The sequence below is a fragment of the Stegostoma tigrinum genome, chromosome 5 (assembly GCF_030684315.1).
Source record: "Stegostoma tigrinum isolate sSteTig4 chromosome 5, sSteTig4.hap1, whole genome shotgun sequence".
Taxonomy (NCBI): domain Eukaryota; kingdom Metazoa; phylum Chordata; class Chondrichthyes; order Orectolobiformes; family Stegostomatidae; genus Stegostoma; species Stegostoma tigrinum.
In genome coordinates, this window is record NC_081358.1 from 67793842 (window position 1) to 67814426 (window position 20585).

Sequence of the window (20585 nt, forward strand, 5' to 3'; positions counted from 1 at the left end):
AAGCCATTATGCACCCAGATAGAATGCTTTCTATGGTGTATTTTGTAAAAATTGGTGAGGGTCCTTTTATGGACATGCCAAATACCCTAAGCTGTATGAGGAAGAGGTGGCATTGTTGTCTTGTTGACCATCTACTTGGAAAGCCCAGGGCAGACTTATTGATTTATCATCACTCCCAGAACTTGACGCTCTTAATTCTGTCCAGCTCAACTCCACCGATTGTAGGCAAGAGCATATCCTCCTTTTTCCTGAAGTCAATGATTATTTCTTATGTTTTGCTGACAGTGAGAGAGAAAAAGAGGTTATTATCATTACACTGCAACACTAAGCACTCTATCTCTTCCTGTATTCTGACTCATCAATTGATATCTGTCCTATTATGGTGGTGTTATCAGCAAACTTGTAGATGGCATTTGTATGGAAATTGGCAACAGTCTTGAATGTACAGGGAATAAAGTAGGGGGTCTGAGAATACATCCTTGCAGTGCTCTAGCATCGTGGTTTATTGTGGAGCCGTTGCTATTGTCTACCTTCACTTCTGTCCATGGGTCAGGAAGCTGAGGATCCAGTTGCAGAGGCAGAGCTGAAACCTAGGGTTTGAGATTAGTCTGGAAGGGATTATGGTGTTAAAGGTGGAGCTGTAGTCGATGAGTAGGAGCCTGAGATTGTTTACTTTGTATAATTTAGAAAAATGTTATGAATATTTTGTGCTTTTAGCCTGTATAAACTGAAAAATGTTCTTAACTAATCAACCAAGATAATTTCACACTCCAACTAATAACATCATAGTGAATACAATAAAATAATCCAGTTCCAGCTGAGAGCTGTCTTATGCTATCCAGTTGCCTTAAGCTTTAAAACATACCTTTGCATATTTTAACATTTTTCAAAACAGTCCTGAAGGAATGTCATTTAGCCCTGAAGTGTTTAACTGCTATTTTTCCTCCCCACAGATGCTACCAGACATGCCAAGGTTTTCCAGCAATTTCTGTTCTTGTTCCTGATTTTCCAGCATTGTATCTATTATGGCCTGGCTATGTAGTTGGAAGCTGGAATAGCAAATAGTCTTAAGTCACAGGTGTGGGGAGGGATTGTGATAATTAGAGTCATCGTTGTAAGGGGTACCGAGGTCAATCATTGTGATGGTCTTCCTAATTAATTGGATCAAATTTTTACTTATTAGTCTGAATGTTAAACTGAAACATTTAAAGCTTTCTCATTTGAAATAGAATTGCTCAATAAACACCAATCATACTGCCTTTCAACAGTTCACCTGTCAAGTTGAACCAGCACTCTTGCATTCTCGTGCAAAGAGCAGAAGGGCAGTGGAATATACTTCAATGCTGTTGCCCTTGTGGTGTGAAGAGTTGGAAAATGCTAACTAGATCAATGCTTGCATTCGCTAATTGCTGTAAATGACAGCATATAGGTAAATACAGTATTAAAGGCAATTTTTCAAAGGCTGAATAAAATTCTCAATGTGCATGTGCCTCAAGACATTGGAGCAGAAAAATGCCGTTCAGCCCTCAAAATCTCCTCTAATGAGATCATGAGTGATCTGGTATCTACTTGACTTTTCCCTACAACTGTCGGTTTTTTAAAAAAATTTTTAAAAAATCAGCCTCTGCCTTGAGTATGTTCTTAACCTGGCTTTTACAGACCACTCTATAAGGAGTTCCACAGATGCACAACCCTTACAAATAATCTCCCTTTTTTTTGCTCTAACTGGGCGCCTTCTTGTTCTGAGATTATAACGTCTGGTCCTAGACTTTCCCACAGAGGGAAACAACCTCTCCACAATCATCATATCTGATAGCCTAAAAATCTTGAATGTTCCAGTAAGGTCACCTCTTATTCTTTTGAACTTGAATGAGTACGTATCCAACCACCTGGACCTTTTGTAAGACAGTCCCTCCATACCTGCGATTTAAACTAGTGAACCTTCTCTGGACTGCCTCCAATGTCAATATGCCTTTCCTTAGATAAGGGGATTAAACTGCTAACTATTACAGTTGTGATGTAATTGGTGTTTGCATAGCTTCAAAATTTCCTTATTATACTCTGCCTGTATTGAAAAGGGAATGAATGCTGACATAGCTTAAACTATAGTTTCATTTGCATTCCCTGCACCTGTTGAATTTGTATGCTAGCTTTTCATGATTTTGTGTGGGCTCCCACTGCTGTAGCTTTTCTGCAGGTTTTTCTCTAATTAAATAATATCAGTCCAGCTTCTTCCTGTAAAAGTACATAACCCCACATCTTCATGTTATATTCCATCTGCCAAATTTTTGCCCACTCATTAACCTGTCTGTATACCTCTTCAGACTCTGTTATCCTCACCACTTGCCTTCCCATCTAGTTTTGCTTTCTGCCAATTTAGGGATTAGTGCACATCTTCGTCTAAGTTTATTAATACTTGCAGTAAATAGTTATGGCCCCACTGATCCCTTTGACACACCACTAGTTACAGCCACCTTGAAAATATCCCTCCATGTCCCAATCTGCCTTCTTTTGTTTAGCTAGTCCCTTATCCATGCTAATGTACTACCACCACACCGTGAACTCTTTAAGTTGCCTAATGTGCGGTACCTTTTCAAATAGCTTCCAGAGTCTAACTGTTACATCCACTGCTACCCCTTTATCTATACTCTTGTTACAACCTCGAACTGTAATAAATTTGTTACGTATGATTTCCTCCTTTTGTGAAGCTGTGCTTGATCAGAATGTGTTTGTGTATGTATGTGTATAAATGCTGTCATTTTGTCCTCTTATAATAGATTCCTAATTTTTCCAATGAAACATGGTAAAGTGACTGGTTATGATTATCGGTATTTTGTTTTATTTCTTTCCCTTCTGAAATAAAGGTGTTATGTTGACAGTTTTCCTGTTGTCCAACACTTCTCCAGAATCTAAGGATTATTACAAGATTGCTGCTAGTGTATCTATTATCTCTGTAGCTCCTTCTATTCTTTTCCGAGGATGAATCCCATCAGGTTCAGGGGCTTATTGATCTTTAGCTCTTAGTTTCCCTTGTACTACTTTGTGTGATAATTATAGTATTTGTTTCAGCCTTTTTGCCCCTTCCTAGTTTACTACTTTTGGAATACTATTTCTCTTCTACCATGAAGACTGATGCAAAGTTATCAGTAAACACTTGTACCATTGCCTGGTTCCCAGTTTTTATTTCCCTAGCCTCTTCTCTAAAGGCCATGTGTACTATTTGATCTCTTGCTGTCTTCCTTTTTAAATATACTTGGCATATAAGTTGCACACAACCCCTGCATTTCAGCCACACTGCCATTCTGGTCAGACTCCGTTTTTAACCCAAAATTCTTTACTTAATGTGTACCTTCATAAATAAGCTGTGTCACAGATGCATGGGAGTTTAAGGCATACCTGGCCTTTGTTAGATATCAGTTTTTATTTTTAAATGGTGACCATCCATATGAATAGTTCACTCCCTTTTCCTGCATATAAGGCTGCTCACCTTTTCTAGGGTTTTTTTGAGGCTCAGGAGTTGACTTTCATCCTGATAAGTACAGTACAAGTAAAGCCTGAGCAAGAAGACTACAAATGGCCAAAGAGTCACTTGAAATAGAATCTACAAGTTTGCTAGGCTTCCAGTGACAGCATTACCAAGATATTCAAATATTTTTAGATGCAACTAGCATTTCTCATTTATGAAGCTATTAAAAAGATAATGGGCCCATCAGGAAAGAAAACTACTCCATTTGAAAACAAAAGATGGGAAGTCAATGCCAGCTGCAATAAATTGTTGAGAGAGATGTGTAGAACTTGACTGGTATTGCGTGCTGGATACTTGCTGAGGAAGCTGTTGATAAGGTTATAATCACCAAAAGTCAGTACCCTGAAGTACTGTTGACATTTGTAACTTGTAATTCCAAAGTACGTTTAAAGAAGACTGATGCAACCAAAATGGCTATCTATAAATGAAATGTCATTCCTGTATTTACCATGGTTAATCCACCTGACTACACATCTTTTGAACTGTGGGAGGAAACCGGGGTATCTAGAAGAAACCCATGCAGATACCAGTCAAGATAATAAAATGTGAGGCTGGATGAACACAGCAGGCCAAGCAGCATCTCAGGAGCACAAAAGCTGACGTTTCGGGCCTAGAACCTTCATCATTATTATCTTGGAATTCTCCAGCATCTGCAGTTCCCATTATCCCAGATACCAGTCAACTTGGTTTCCAGGCACTGAGGCAGCAGTGTTAACCACAGAGCCACTGTGCCACTCATTGAAAGAATACATAAGAACAAGGGTTAAAAGATTTGAGCTGCAAAGGTCACAGTCAAACAACTATTCCTTAGTTACAACTGTGTTGCGGGTAAAGAAATTCTCTCACTCGGTGCTAGAATCAATCTGCAAAACTCTTGGAATTGCCAATGTCATTACAGTGGCTACAATATTCAACTGTCTGCTCACGAGCAAATCTGAGACTGATCCACATTTTTTAAACTTATCTTTTTGGTCTTATCTCTTATTCCTAATCCATGTTAATATTGAGTTACTCATTCTTTTGACATTTAGTAATTAATGAACTTTGTAAACTTAAAAGCCTGGTTAAATTAAATGCTTTTAAATGGTCATTTGGATCTGGGAGAAAGTATCCAAAAAGGAAGATATTTTTAAATCAATGAGGTTAAAGAATGAGAATTCCTATTCACTATGGAATTGATGATTTTTGTTTATCTCCTAAAACCACAAAAATTGGGAAACTCACCCAGAGTTTGAATGTAACAATAGCATAGAAGCTTGTTTAGATGGCAGAACTGGGTACAGAAGGAAGTGATCAAAGCTCTACGTGCTGATGCTATAATGCCTGAACTAGAGTTTGACAAACCAGGTTCTTGCTGTATCTGGACAAGTTTCCATCTCTGCTGGAGGAATGCCCTGGAGTGTAGAATTGTAATCCTGTACTGAAATAAAAAGCAGTATTTGCAACAACTATTAGTGTTTCCTTGCTGAGCATCATGGGAAATTCATTTGCCCATGTTTTTCCCCTATCTCAGTCTGTAGACCATGACTGCATCCTCACAGATGCTTTTATGTAGTTTTGGAACTAAAAAGTTCTACAATTAACAGAAGCTTCGTGGACAAACTAAGTGCAGTGCCATGAAAGAAAGATGACTGTCTGTCTGTTTCCTTCATAAATTTCACCAAGACATTCAACCATGAGTCTCAAACCATTGTTTTTCTAATAATCTAGGGGGTGATGGATGAGGCAGCACTTATTGCCCATACCTTGTTGACATTGAAGGTGGGGTGAGCTCTGCTTTTCTTTTGAACTGCTATCTGAAGGTAGACTGATAATGCCGTTTGTGGAGGCAGTTCAAGGATTTTGACCCAGTGACAGTGAATGAATAGTAATACAGATGGTTGTGGTTCATTGTTTGGAAAAGTCTTGCATTATGTAGTATATTTTACAGATAGTGTGCACACACTACTCAGCAGTGGTTGGACACCTGTTTGGCGGTGCCAGTCAACAGTGTGATTTACCCTGGATGATATAAAGTTGCTTGTATAGGAACTGCACTCATCCAGGCAGGTAGGTATTATTCCATCACGCTCCTGTCTTGTGCCCTGTACTTGGACAGGCCAAGGAGTCAGAAGCTATTACTTGCGTGATTCCCAGCCTCTGATCTGTGTCTTTGTCTTTGTATTGGTTAGTCCAGTTCATTTTCTGAAGTGCTGCTTAATAGGACTGTTGATGACATCTTTTATAAATTTACTGTTGTTTTTAATGGTAAACTGAGGGTGGTAATTGGCTGTTTGTATTTGTCCTGTTTTATTGTGTATGGGATATGTCTGGCAATTTTCGACATTCAGGTAGATGTTCATGTTGCAATTGCACTGGAACAACTTGGCTAGAAGAGTGGTACCTGGAGAAAAGTTTACAAAATGTTGCCAAAGTTCACGAACATCATAGTGCCCGTGCCTCCAGCTGTTTCTTGATCTGAGCCGAATTGATTGAAGACTGGCATCTGTGATATTCTTGAGGTTGTTGACACAGATCATCCACTTGGCACTTCGAGCTGAGTTGTTTTTTAACAAATGCATCAGCCATATCTTCCACACTTCCCCCATGATTTTGAGGATGTGGATTTGGATATATGTGGAGTTGCTATTCCAGTGAGCAGTCTAATTTTCGAACATCATTCACAATTGCATGTGCAAGACTTTGAGCTGATTTAGTTTTGCAATATGTCACCTTTTTATGCCTGTTTGGCATGAATGAATTCCTGCTTTGTAGCTTCACCAGATTGACACTTAAAACTGAAGTATACTTAGTACTGCACCTAGTATGTTCACCTACTCTCCCTTGAACCAGATTTGATCACCTGCCTTGATTAAATGTAGTAGGGGAATATGCCATGGCACTTAAATTGTGGTGGAGTACAGTTCTGCTGATGCAGTCTCTTGTGGATTCCCAAGTCTTAATTTGATAGTTAATCAAAGTCTGTCCCATTTAGCATAGTGATGGTGTCACAAAACATAAGGGAGGTTAGTCTCAATGTGTAGACAGGACTTCATCTGCGCAAGGACTGTGTGGCGGTCACTTATCAATTCTGTCATAGACTGACACATTTGTGACTGGCAGATTGGTGAAGATATGGCCAAGTATGGCTCCCCACCCCATTTGTCCTTTGCTTACAACACATCTAGTCCATCAGCTGTGCACTTTAGGACTTGACAAGGTAGTCTGATTAAACTGCTTGTGAAAATTGATTTTTGCCTTTTGAAGCTACTCCCATCTAATCACCTCTGTGCTAACCTGATGGCTAAGATTAATGATGACAGGACAACATCAGAACCTTTTTGGAGATTGAATGTTGTGGGCCAGCATGGTGTGTAACATTGTTCTTTAGCATAATCATCTTTTCCAGTCATATGCCTACTTGCATGTCAAAATAAAGAAATAGTTGCTCAACTTTACATATGTGAGATCTAATCTAATCTAAAGCTATGCCAGGTTCTCATAGGTTTTTTTAGATTAGATTCCCTACAGTATGGAAACAGGCCCTTTGGCCCAACAAGTCCACACCTCCCTTGTGAAACATCTCACCCAGACCCATCCCCCTATAACCCACAGACCCCGAACATTACGGGCAATTTTAGCATGGCCGATCCACCTAGCCTACACATCTTTGGACAGTGGCTGGAAACCAGAGCACCTGGTGGAAACCCACGAAGACACGGGGAGAATGTGCAAACTCCACAGACAGTCGCCCAAGGCTGGAATCTACCTCAGGTCCCTGGTGCTGTGAGGCGGCTGCAGTGCTAACCACTGAGCCACTGTGCTGCCCCATTAGGTTTGTTAAACCTAATGTCAACAGTCTGGACAATGCCAATGAGGCAGGTGGAAAAAGCTGAACATTTTCTTCCTTCCTTTTGGCAGGACAAGATCACCAACTCCAGGCCCAAGAATGTGCTCATTCCATCTGCATGTACATGTTATTGCTAATGACAAGTATGTACCTTGGCCAAATTCATCAAATGGATGACTGCTATATACCCAAAACTCTTCTGTATCTTTATATTGGCCACTAGGTTATAGTTTCATAGATTCAAGAAATTATTTCACTACTGCAAAGGTTCATGTCCTCGTGATATTATCCAGAGATCCAAATAAATGTTCCAGGGACTCTGATCAAATCTTACCGTGACAGATGGTGGAATTCGAATTCAGTAAAAATCTGGAATCAAGACTAATGATTGTGGAACTGTTGTCAATTACCACTAAAGCCCACCTAGTTTGTTCATGTATTTTAAGGGTGGAAAGCCTGCTATTCTTGTCTGGCTCTGGCCTCTTTGGGATTGCAGACACACTGCAATGCTGTTGACTCTTAACTGCAGTTAGGAATGGACAATAAATGCTGGTCTAACCAACAACGATCACATTGTGTGAATTCTGCCGTTTTTCAAAACATTACATTATATTGAAATTCTGAAAAGAGAAGTGTAGATAGGAAGTTGACAACATACAGAAACCTTAGACGAAAGGAAAGTTAGATATTGGTAGTAGCTTGTAAAAGACTTGAGACTTTTTTAGAGAGGGGTGATGGTGCCAGTTGATTAAAAGGGTTGTTAGCTGAAGAGGGAGGGAGAGCTGTGCATACCAGGAAGAGCAGTTATTCAGTAATCTAGTGGAACAAGTCAGAATGTAGAAGTTATCACAATCAGTGGTTAACAGTATAGTTATATTTAAAGGGGGACTGATGAAAGTGTACATGAGAAAACGATAGATTATATTGGTAAAGTTTTATGAGGAAGGATAAAAAGGATGTCATGAGTAAGCTCAAATATTGATGTACTTGTTAGCAAAAAACTGCATTCGAATTATAATTATAGTTAAATTTAATTTTGAGCATTTGTTTACGTGAATGCTGCACTGTCTTTTTCTCTTTCCAGTTCTTTTGATGAATACAGTTCCGAACTGAAGTCAGGGCGCTTGGAATGGAGTCCAGTCCACAAATCGGAAAAATTCTGGCTCGAAAATGCTGCAAGGTTGAATGAAAAGAACTATGAACTACTGAAGTGAGTTTGATTCAACTTTTTATATTAATCAGATAAATTGACATTAATTTCTACTTACTGTCTTGTCATTGAAGCTTAGTTACTTACTATCTACCTACCTACCTACCTTTTCACATTTGTTTGCAGACATTGGATAGCCCAGTGATATATTGGACTTTTTCATGAATTTGCACTTCGTTATTGAAATATAATATAATGAATTTAATTTTGCTTGTCTTGGTTAGTGAAGGCAGTAGACTAGAAATCTTTTAGTGCATAAGAGAGTAGAGCAGAAACAAATTGTTCAATCCTGTCAGAAGGTTTTGAAGGTGTTATAGAAGTTGCCTATCCTTGTGGGAATACCATAGCTAACACTCTTTCTCACATCAATGTCAAGTCTTTGTGCCAGAATTTTTTACCTAGATGCTATAAAAAGGGAAGCAGGAGTGGAGGGGAAGTGGTGTTTTTGATTAGGATAACGTCATGGTTGGACTTGGGAAGGATATTCTTGTGAGATCACCCAATAAAGTTTGTTTTTTAATGTTTGGAACTGAGAATTAAAGAAGGGATGAGGAAACTGACTGTAGTGCAGACCCCCCCCCCCCCCCCCAAACAAACCAACAGAACATTGTGTAGCAAATGTGTAAGAAGATTTCATAACTAAGAAAAATAGGGGTGTAATGGTAGGAAATTTTGAATCGGGGCTGTCCTAGTGTTAAGGGCTTGAATGGGGAGTAACTTGTAAGCACTTACAAGAAAACTTCCTTCGGTGTGGATGTACCTATTAGAGAAGAAGCAGTAGTTGACTTTGGATATAAGACAAGTAACTGAGGTGTAACTGGGGAGCACTTTGGGCCAAATGATCCTAATTCTGTTAGTTCTTAAAATAGTTATGGAAGAGGATAGAACTGATCAAAAAATATAGTTAAAATAGGCTTTGTAGTGGGCAGGTGAAGATTAGTGGAGTACAATGAGAACTTGATCAGATGGGCCAATGGGCTGAGGAGTGCCATATGGAGCTTAATTTAGATAAATATGAACTGTTACATTTTTGTTAAAGGAAACTGTGACCAGGTCTTGTACAGTTAGTGATGGGGCCCTGGAGAATCTTGCTGAATAAAGACCTAGGAGTAAAAGTTCTGTTCTTTAAAAGTGCAGTTGCACATCGACAGGATGGTGAAGAAGGCATTGGGCACACTTGCCTTCATTGTTCAGGGCATTTAGCATAGGATTTGCAACTTCATGCTGAGGCTGTACAGGATGTTGTTGAGGCCATTTTTAGAATCCAGTGTACAATGGGGGGTCGCCATCCTATAGGAAGGATGTTGTTAAACTTGAGAGGGTGCAGTTAAAAATTTACAAGGATATTGCCAGGACTGGAGGGTTGGAGTTATAAGGAGATGCTGAACAGGCCTGGGACTTTTTGTCCTGCACTGTCCGAGGCAGAGGGGTGACCTTGTAGAGGTTTGTAAATGATGACAACGTAGGGAGAGTGAGTAGCCAAAATGTTTGAGGGTGGGGAGTCCAAAACTAAAGGGCATAGGTTTAAGGTGGGAGGGGAAAGATATAAAAGGGATGTAAGGGGCATTTTTTTCCACCCCAGAGTGTGGTGAGTGTATAGAACATGCTGCCAGAGGAAGAGGTGGAGGTGGAGGTGGGGGTGGGTTCAGTTACATCATTTAAAAGGTATCTGGATGTGTATGTGAATAGGAAGGGTTTAGAGGGAGATAGGCCATATGGGATTAGGTCAGAATGGAATGTCTGGTTAGCACTGAGTTGGACTGAAGGGCCTGTTTTCATGCTGTGTGACTCTGACTCTGACTCTAAATATATGCTGATCTGATTAGATTATATTTTGACTTCCTTGCAAAGGATTTTGACCAGGCTTTTGGAAGTCTCTGATGACCCTCAGGTATTGGCAGTTGCTGCACATGATATTGGTGAATATGTGCGTCACTACCCTCGGGGAAAACGGTAAGTTCTCACAGTTAATACAGTCAACATAAAGAATTACATACTATGCTTTCTGAATATTTAATGTGAAAGTGTAAAGATCCTTTCTTTAGAAATTGTCATTACTACTGTTCAGAACCTCTAAATATTGTGGAAATTTTAACATGTAATTCCAAGATGTACCGGTTGCATTTTTAAAAATTGCATCAAACTGGTTTTGGTATAAATTAAGTGATTGTCTGGAGAGTTACAGGTGTTTTGATTATACAAGCTTGAGCAAATGTCTCTTCAAGGCACAGCCTGTTAACACCTAAAGGAGGAGGCTTTACCCCTCTGACATGCACTCCTAGAAAGCCATAATACGACTTAAAGCAGTTGTACTCGAGTAAAGCGAAAACTAGGTGTAGAGCTGGATGAACACAGCAGGCCAAGCAGCAACAGAAAAAAGGGTCTCTGCCTGAAACGTCAGCCTTTCTGCTTGTCTGCTGTTTGGTCTGTTTGTTCATCCAGCTGTACATCTTGTTATCTCAGATTCTCCAGCATCTGCAGTTCCTACTATCTCTGTACTCAAGTAAAATGGTTTTCATCATCGTGTCTAAAATGAGGCTACAAAGATAGTAGATGTGGGATGAATGCAGAGTTAATGTTTCAAGTCCAGTGACGACTCTTCAGACTGTTAGCTAGGAAAAAGTGTTATTTATGGTGAAGCCAAAGTGGTGTTTGTGGAAAGGTATTGAAGGGGTGTGGTGAGTGGATATGTGGACTGCCTGCTGGACGAGCGTTCTGATGAAGAGTCACTAGACCTAACATAACATCCGCTGGGAGAAAGCAGAGTTAATCAGACCTGAGTTTCTCTAGCAATTTCTGTTTTTGTTTCAGATCACCATCTGCAATTCTTTCTTTTAAGATAATCGGTGCATTTGCCATAGCTTTCCAAATTCCTGAGATTCTGGAAAGATGTCAATAGGTTGAAATGTAATACCAGTCCTCAAAGAAGGAGGGAGGCAGAAAGCTGGAAACTTCGGTCAGTTGGCCTCATGTTTGTCATAGTGGAAAATGCTGAGGTTCTGTAGTAAGGAGGTAATAGCAGAACATTGCTCAATTATATCAAGCTTTTCAGAGTCAGCATGATTTTGTGAAATGAAAATCAATTTTAATAAACCTACTAATTTTTTTGAGGTCAAGAAAGGGAAACTTTTGAAATGATGTATTCATATAACCAATTAATCAATTGGGTTAAGGGGTTGGAGAGGGGCAGATGGACTTTAATTTGGATAAATGTGAGGTATTGCATTTTTTTGGAAAATCAAACCAAGACAAGACTCTTTAATTGTAAAAGTAGGGCCTTGGGTAGTATTATAGAGCAGAGAGACCTAGTGGTCTTCTATAATTTTCACCCCAGATAGATAAGGTGGTTACACAAGCATTTAACATGCTTGCTGTCATCTCTCAGGCTTTTGAATATAGGGGTTAGGCTGTTATTGTTGAGGATGTACAGGACATTGGTGAGGCCTCTTCAGGAGTACTTCTAGTTCTGGTTGCCCTGTTGTAGGAAGAATATTATTAAGCTGAAGAGGGTTCAGAGGAAACATTAGGATGTTGCAGGGAATGGAGGCTTTGAGTTAGAGAAGCTGAATAGGCTGGGACTTTTTTCACTGGAACGAGGAGGTTAAGGTATAACCTGCTGCATTTATGAAGTAATGAGGGGTATAAATAAGGTGTTTGGCAGGTGCCTTTTCCCTACAGGTGGGTGATTTCAAGATGATGGGGCACATTTTTAAGGTGAGAGGTGAAAGATTTTAAAGACAAGGCAATTTCTTTGTGTTGTTCATATGTGGAATGAACTTCCAGAGGAAGTGGTGGATGTGGGTACAGTTCTTGTTTAAAAGATGTTTAGATAATATGAATGTGGGATATGGACCAAGCGTGGGCAGGTGGCACTAGTTTAGCATGGGATTATGTTTGACATGGATTGTTTTGGACCAAAGGCTCTGTTTCCATGCTGTATGACTGACTCTACAACCAAAAAAGTACTTGTCAAGATGCCAAAATAAAATAGAGTAGATGCATATGGAGCAGAGGCATCTTTTGAGACATATTGGTGTGGTTAAAGGATTAATTAACTAACAGGGATCAGACTAAATGTGAATGGATCATTTTGTGTTGGCAAGCTGTTTGCCAGTTGAGTGTCACAGGATCTTTTATTCCTAATATTCACAATCTAGATCACTGACTTGGATGAAGGCACCAAATGTATGGTAACTAGAGTCACTGACAGGTAGCAAAGTAACTTGTTAAGATGACAACATAGTCTGTAAAGGAGTAGCGATGCTAAATGAGTGGGCAAAGAAAGCATACTCCATCTACCGATGTGGGGAAATGAAGTTATCCACAGTAGAATGTAGTATACTGTTTGAATGGAAGAGATTGCAGAAATTGGTGGTATGGAGGTATCTGGGTGCATTGGTACATGGAGCAGAAAATATTATATGCAGGTACATGAAGTAATTAAGGTAAATGGAATATTGTTTATTGCAAGGAGAATTCAGTTCAAAACAATGCTGTAGTGTCCGTGTCCTAGTTAGACCACATCTGAAGTAGTGTATACTGTTCTGGCCTCGTTAGTTAAAGGACATAATTGTGTAGAAGTCTGTTTAATTACGCAAGTGTACAATTGCATTAGAAGCAGTACTGAGACAGTTCACTTGAATCCTGAGATGAAGTAGTTATCCTAACAGGTGAAAATGAACAGGTTTGAAAATGAACAGCTTAGAAGAATAAGAGCTGATGTTGTTACAGCATTTTGAGATTAAAGATGGAGAACAGTTTTTTTTGTTTTGTGATTTTTGCCTTCCACAGAAAGCAGCAGAGGCTCGGGCATCGATTACTCCACGCATCTAACTTAGCCTTCGATTATTTAATGAGAGAGGATTGAAGGTTATTGATGGTTTGGGGAGTGTGCAGAAAGGCAAGTATAGTTGAGGGATAAATCAGATCATCTGTGATTGAATGGCAGAGCAGACTTGACGTGTTGTGTGACCTATTCGTACTCGAAATTTGTGTCCTTGTGTATTCAAGCTATTCAATATTTAAATCATTTATTTCTTAACAGTTTTAAAAATATTTCCTGAAAGCTTACTATTTTGTTATAACTGGTTTCAGTGTAATTGAACAGCTTGGAGGCAAGCAACTTGTCATGAACCATATGCATCATGAAGATCAGCAAGTGCGCTACAATGCGCTTTTGGCAGTTCAAAAACTGATGGTACACAACTGGTATGTATTATCTGTAATGATAGTAAACTTGGTACATGTATTGTCCACTCTTTCTTTGAAAGACATCTTAATATTTTCAGGAGAAATAGCTATAATATTTTTAATTGGTTCTGCTTAAACGTGTGTTTCTTCAACACCAAATTGGCTTTAACACAGTTGAAGAATTAGACCATAATTTGTAGAAGGCAAACTTCCCTTATCTGTACTGGTTATAATGTCAGTCTCGTATCATTATTACACAATTTTCTTAACTTGAGATCACGTGAGAACAAAACTATTGCGATGCATCAGAACCAACTGTACCTGTGTTAATAATCAGTTTCTGCCAAAACATTCAAAAATGAAGTGAAAAGCAAGATGTAGATTTACTGGACATGTAAAATAAAAGCAAAATACCCAAGTTGGGCAGCACCTGTGGAGAGAATCAGTTCATGTTTTGAGGTCTGTGTTTCATTACAACTGGGGAAAAATTTGAAATAGATTTTGAGCAAGGGGTGGATGGGACAAAAGCCGAAAGACGACTTGTTAAAGGGTTGGAGACTGGAGACTGGCAGAAAAGGTGGTCAAAATGAAGGGGCAAGAAACTAAGAAAAAGATAGTTCAAGAGAAACCAGCTCCTCTGCTGACACTGCTATCCGCCCCCTCTCTCTCTCTCGCGCGCGCGCCCCCCTCTCTCTCTCTCGCGCGCGCGACCCCTCTCTCTCTCTCTCGCGCGCGCGCGCCCCCTCGCTCTCTCTCGCGCGCGCGCCCCCTCGCTCTCTCTCGCGCGCGCGCCCCCTCTCTCTCTCGCGTGCGCGCGCCCCCTCTCTCTCTCGCGTGCGCGCCCCCTCTCTCTCTCGCGTGCGCGCCCCCTCTCTCTCTCGCGTGCGCGCCCGCTCTCGCTCTCGCTCTCTCTCTCGCGCGCGCGCGCCAGCTCTCTCTCTCTCGCGCGCGCGCGCCAGCTCTCTCTCTCGCGCGCGCGCGCCAGCTCTCTCTCTCTCGCGCGCGCGCCCGCTCTCTCTCTCGCGCGCGCGCCCGCTCTCTCTCTCTCTCTCGCGCGCGCGCCCGCTCTCTCTCTCTCTCTCTCTCGCGCGCCCGCTCTCTCTCTCTCTCTCTCTCTCTCTCTCGCGCGCGCGCGCCCGCTCTCTCTCTCTCTCTCGCGCGCGCGCCCGCTCTCTCTCTCTCGCGCGCGCGCCCGCTCTCTCTCTCTCTCTCGCTCGCGCGCGCGCCCTCTCTCTCTCGCTCGGGCGCCCTCTCTCGCTCGCTCGCGCGCCCTCTCTTGCTGGCGCGCGCGCCCTCTCTCTCGCTCGCGCGCGCGCCCTCCCTCGCTCGCTCGCTCGCGCGCGCGCCCTCTCTATCTCGCTTGCGCGCGCGCCCTCTCTATCTCGCTTGCGCGCGCGCCCTCTCTATCTCGCTTGCGCGCGCGCCCTCTCTCTCGCTCGCTCGCGCGCCCTCTCTCGCTCGCGCGGTCTCTCTCGCTCGCGCGCCCCCTCTCTCGCTCGCGCGCCCTCTCTCTCGCGCGCGCGCCCTCTCTCTCTCTTGCTCGCGCGCCCTCTCTCTCGCTCGCTGGCGCGCGCGCCCTCTCTCGCTCGCTTGCTCGCGCGCGCCCTCTCTCTCGCTCACGCGCGCGCCCTCTTTCTCGCTCGCGCGCGCGCCCTCTCTCTCGCACGCGCGCGCGCCCTCTCTCTCGCACGCGCGCGCGCCCTCTCTCTCGCACGCGCGCGCGCCCTCTCTCTCGCACGCGCGCGCGCCCTCTCTCTCGCACGCGCGCGCGCCCTCTCTCTCGCACGCGCGCGCGCCCTCTCTCTCGCACGCGCGCGCGCCCTCTCTCTCGCACGCGCGCGCGCCCTCTCTTGCTCGCGCGCGCGCCCTCTCTTGCTCGCGCGCGCGCCCTCCCTCGCTCGCGCGCCCTCCCTCGCTCGCGCCCGCGCCCTCTCTCTCTCGCTCGCGCGTGCGCCCTCTCTCTCTCGCTCGCGCGTGCGCCCTCTCTCTCTCGCTCGCGCGTGCGCCCTCTCTCTCTCGCTCGCGCGTGCGCCCTCTCTCTCTCGCTCGCGCGTGCGCCCTCTCTCTCTCGCTCGCGCGTGCGCCCTCTCTCTCTCTCTCGCGCGCGCGCGCGCGCGCCCTCTCTCTCGCGCGCGCGCGCGCGCCCTCTCTCTCTCTCTCGCGCGCGCGCGCGCGCCCTCTCTCGCGCGCGCGCGCGCCCTCTCTCTCTCTCGCGCGCGCGCGCGCCCTCTCTCTCGCGCGCGCGCGCCCTCTCTCTCGCGCGCGCGCGCGCCCTCTCTCTCGCGCGCGCGCGCGCCCTCTCTCTCGCGCGCGCGCGCGCCCTCTCTCTCGCGCGCGCGCGCGCCCTCTCTCTCGCACGCGCGCGCGCCCTCTCTCTCGCACGCGCGCGCGCCCTCTCTCTCGCACGCGCGCGCGCCCTCTCTTGCTCGCGCGCGCGCCCTCCCTCGCTCGCGCCCGCGCCCTCCCTCGCTCGCGCCCGCGCCCTCTCTCTCTCGCTCGCGCGTGCGCCCTCTCTCTCTCGCTCGCGCGTGCGCCCCCTCTCTCTCGCTCGCGCGTGCGCCCTCTCTCTCTCGCTCGCGCGTGCGCCCTCTCTCTCTCGCTCGCGCGCGCGCCCTCTCTCTCTCGCTCGCGCGCGTGCCCTCTCTCGCTCGCGCGCGTGCCCTCTCTCGCTCGCGCGCGTGCCCTCTCTCGCTCGCGCGCGCGCCCTCTCTCGCTCGCGCGCCCTCTCGCTCGCTCGCGCGCCCTCTCTCTCGCTCGCTCGCTCGCGCGCCCTCTCTCTCGCTCGCTCGCTCGCGCGCGCGCCCTCTCTCGCGCGCCCGCCTTCTCCCGAGCGCGCCCTCCCTCGCTCGCTCGCGCACGCGCCCTCTCTCTCTCGCTCGCGCGCCCTGTCCCGCGCGCGCGCCCTCTCTCTCGCTCGCGCGTTCCCTCTCTCTCGCTCGCGCGTTCCCTCTCTCTCGCTCGCGCGTTCCCTCTCTCTCGCTCGCGCGTGCGCCCTCTCTCGCTCGCGCGTGTGCCCTCTCTCGCTCGTGTGCCCTCTCTCGTTCGCTCGCTCGTGCTCCCTCCCTCGAGTGCGCGCCCTCTCTCGCGCGCCCTCCCTCGCTCGCTCGCGCGCGCGCCCTCTCTCGCTCGCGCGCGCGCCCTCTCTCGCTCGCGCGCGCGCCCTCTCTCGCTCGCGCGCGCGCCCTCTCTCGCTCGCGCGCGCGCCCTCTCTCGCTCGCGCGCGCGCCCTCTCTCGCTCGCGCGCCCTCTCTCTCGCTCGCTCGCTCGCGCGCCCTCTCTCTCGCTCGCTCGCGCGTGCGCCCTCTCTCTCGCTCGCGCGCACGCCCTCTCTCGCTCGTGCGCCCTCGCTCGCTCGCTCGTGCGCCCTCCCTCGAGTGCGCGCCCTCTCTCGCGCGCCCTCCCTCGCTCGCTCGCGCGCGCGCCCTCTCTCGCGCGCTCTCTCTCGCTCGGGCGCCCTATCTCGCGCGCGCGCCCTCTCTCTCGCTCGCGCGCGCGCCCTCTCTCTCGCTCGCGCGCGCGCCCTCTCTCTCGCTCGCGCGCGCGCCCTCTCTCTCGCTCGCGCGCGCGCCCTCTCTCTCGCTCGCGCGCGCGCCCTCTCTCTCGCTCGCGCGCGCGCCCTCTCTCTCGCTCGCGCGCGCGCCCTCTCTCTCGCTCGCGCGCGCGCCCTCTCTCTCGCTCGCGCGCGCGCCCTCCCTCGCTCGCTCGCTCACGCGCCCTCTCTCTCTCGCTCGCGCGCGTGCCCTCTCTCTCTCGCTCGCGCGCGTGCCCTCTCTCTCTCGCTCGCGCGCGCCTTCTCTCTCGCTCGCGCGCGCCTTCTCTCTCGCTCGCGCGCGCCTTCTCTCTCGCTCGCGCGCGCCTTCTCTCTCGCTCGCGCGCGCCTTCTCTCTCGCGCGTGCGCCCTCTCTCGCTCGCGCGCGCGCGCGCGCCCGCGCGCGCCCTCTCTCGCTCGTGCGCCCTCTCTCGTTCGCTTGCTCGTGCGCCCTCCCTCGAGTGCGCGCCCTCTCTCGCACGCTCGCGCGCTCTCTCTCGCTCGGGCGCCCTGTCTCGCTCGCGCGCCCCCTCTCTCGCTCGCGCGTGCGCCCTCTCTCGCTCGTGCGCCCTCTCTCGTTCGCTCGCTCGTGCGCCCTCCCTCGAGTGCGCGCCCTCGCTCGCGCGCCCTCTCTCGCACGCTCGCGCACCCTCTCTCGCTCGGGCGCCCTCTCTCGCTCGCGCGCCCTCGCTCGCGCGCGCGCGCGCCCTCTCTCTCTCGCTCACGCGCTCTCTCTCGCTCGGGCGCCCTCTCTCTCTCTAGCTCGCGCGCGCGCCCTCTCTCTCTCTCGTTCGCGCACGCGCCCTCTCTCTCTCGCTCGCGTGTGCGCCCTCTCTCTCTCGCTCGCGTGTGCGCCCTCTCTCTCTCACTCGCGTGTGCGCCCTCTCTCTCTCGCTCGCGCCCGCGCCCTCTCTCTCTCGCTCGCAGCGCGCGCCCTCTCTCTCTCTCTCTCTCTCTCTCTCTCTCTCTCTCTCTCTCGCTCGCTCGCGCGCCCTCTCTCGCTCGCTCGCGCGCGCGCCCTCCTTCGCTCGCGCGCGCGCCCTCTCTCGCGCGCCCCCCCCCTCACGCACGCGCCCTCTCGCTCGCGCGCCCTGTCTCGCGCGTGCGCCTTCTCTCTCCCTCGCGTGTGCGCCTTCTCTCTCCCTCGCGCGTGCGCCTTCTCTCTCCCTCGCGCGAGCGCCCTCTCTCTCGCTCGCGCGCCCTCTCTCTCTCGCTGGCGCGCGCGCCCTCTCTCTCTCTCGCTCGCGCGCGCGCCCTCCCTCTCGCTCGCGCGCACGCCCTCTCTCGCGCGCCCGCCCTCTCGCGAGCGCGCCCTCTCTCTCTCGCTCGCGCGCGCGCCCTCTCTCTCTCGCTCGCTCGCGCGCACGCGCCCTGTCTCTCGCGCGCGCCCACCCTCTCTCGCTCTCTCTCGCGCACCCACCCTCTCTCGCTCTCTCTCGCGCGCGCCCTCTCTCTCTCGCGCGCGCCCTCTCTCTCTCGCGCGCGCCCTCTCTCTCTCGCGCGCGCCCTCTCTCTCTCGCGCGCGCCCTCTCTCTCTCGCGCGCGCCCTCTCTCTGTCGCGCGCGCCCTCTCTCTCTCGCGCGTGCCCTCTCTCTCTCTCTCTCTCTCACTCTCTCGCACGCCCTCTCTCTCTCTCTCTCTCTCTCGCGCGCCCTCTCTATCTCTTGCTCTCGCTCGCTCGCGCGCCCTCTCTCTCTCGCTCGCGTGCACATGCCTTCTCTCTCTCTCTCTCGCTCGCGCGCCCTCTCTCTCTCTTTCTCTCGCTCGCTCGCGTGCACGCCTTCTCTCCCCCTCTCGCGCTCTCTCTCTCTCGCGTGCGGCACACCTGCCCTAGATACATTCTGTTTCTTTTTGTTTTGCCCCTTTTCTATTCCCTTTGGCCTTTCACAACTGCCTGTGCAGTCTGTTTGAGTGTATTGTTTTGCAGTCTATTTGTCATCTTTTCAAAATGATTTTTGTGTCTAATATCTTTCATGTTTAATGTCTCAGGATTTTAAACAATGTAAAATTTAAGTGTTATTTCACAAATGTTCGACATTTGTGTTGTTTATTATTTTCATACTTTTCAATTTTTAATACAAATAATGTATCTCTTCCAAGAGTGGTGCATTGACTTGTTTTACACTGATGGTTTTACTGGTTTACACTGAATCCAAGCTGCAATCTGAATGTGTGTGTGCCGTGTTTCTAATCTTCCAGAATACATTCACTTTTAAATTAAAAGTGGTAGAATACTTGCCTTCTCTTTTTTCTTAGGACAACTGTCTGGTAGCTTTTCAAAATTGATTTTAAAATGCTTGAAGACTAATTTAAAGAGCCGCCTTTGGATAAACATTGAGCAGTTGGCAATTCATTTGTTCAAGTCTGTGACAGAGTGTGCAGTGCCATCAGATCCTTGCTTTGCAACAAAATCATTAGTGTCTCTATGGAAAGCGTTCTTGCCAAAACAGACTTTGAATCTTTCATTTCTCCTGATTTTTTTTTAATGCTGAGTACTGAAAACAAAGTGTGGAGCTGGATGAACACAGCAGGCCAAGCAGCATCTTAGGAGCTCAAAAGCTGATGTTTTGGGCCTAGACCCTTCATCAGAGAGGGGGATGGGGACAGGGTTCTGGAATGAATAGGGACAGAGGGGGAGGTGGACCAAAGATGGAGAGAAAAGAAGATAGGTGGAGAGGAGAGTATAGGTAGGGAGGTCAGCCCAGGGAAGACGGACAGGTCAAGGAGGTGGGATGAGGTTAGTTGCAGTGGGAGAGAGATTCCCTGAGGTTGGTCCAGAGGGAGGAGGGTAACTTCTTCAGGTTAGGCATCCCTGGAAGAGGCTTCACAGTGAGGTTAAAATTGTATCAGAGATAATGGGAACTGCAGATGCTGGAGAGCCCAAGACAACAAAGTGTGGAGCTGGCTGAACACAGCAGGCCAAGCAGCATCTCAGGAGCACAAAAGCTAACGTTTCAGGTCTAGACCCTTCTTCGGAGAGGGTCCTGGAATAAATAGGGAGAGAGCGGGAGGTGGACCAAGCTCCTGAGATGCTGCTTGGCCTGCTGTGTTCATCCAGCTCCACACTTTGTTGTCTTGGACTCTCCAGCATCTGCAGTTCCCATTATCTCTGATACAATTTTAACCTCATTGATCAGAGATAATGGGAACTGCAGATGCTGGAGAATCCAAGATAACCAAGTGTGGAGCTGGATGAACTCAGCAGGCCAAGCAGCATCTTAGGAGCTTGGTCCACCTCTCCCTATTTATTCCAGAACCCTCTCCCCATCCCCCTCTCTGATGAAGGGTCTAGGCCTGAAAC

At 47.9% G+C, this 20585-nt stretch overlaps 1 protein-coding gene across 2 annotated transcripts in view; it reads left to right on the top strand.

Moving 5' to 3' along the window:
• atp6v1h (ATPase H+ transporting V1 subunit H) overlaps window positions 1-20585 on the top strand; it is a 127030-nt gene that overhangs the window by 85405 nt on the left and 21040 nt on the right. Inside the window, exons 11-13 of one of the 2 annotated variants that reach the window (XM_048529381.1) lie at window positions 8440-8565; window positions 10417-10518; window positions 13660-13773. In XM_048529381.1, coding sequence (XP_048385338.1) covers window positions 8440-8565; window positions 10417-10518; window positions 13660-13773 — 342 coding nt within the window. The remainder of the gene's footprint in view (window positions 1-8439; window positions 8566-10416; window positions 10519-13659; window positions 13774-20585) is intronic. The other variant, XM_048529382.1, reaches the window with a different exon arrangement.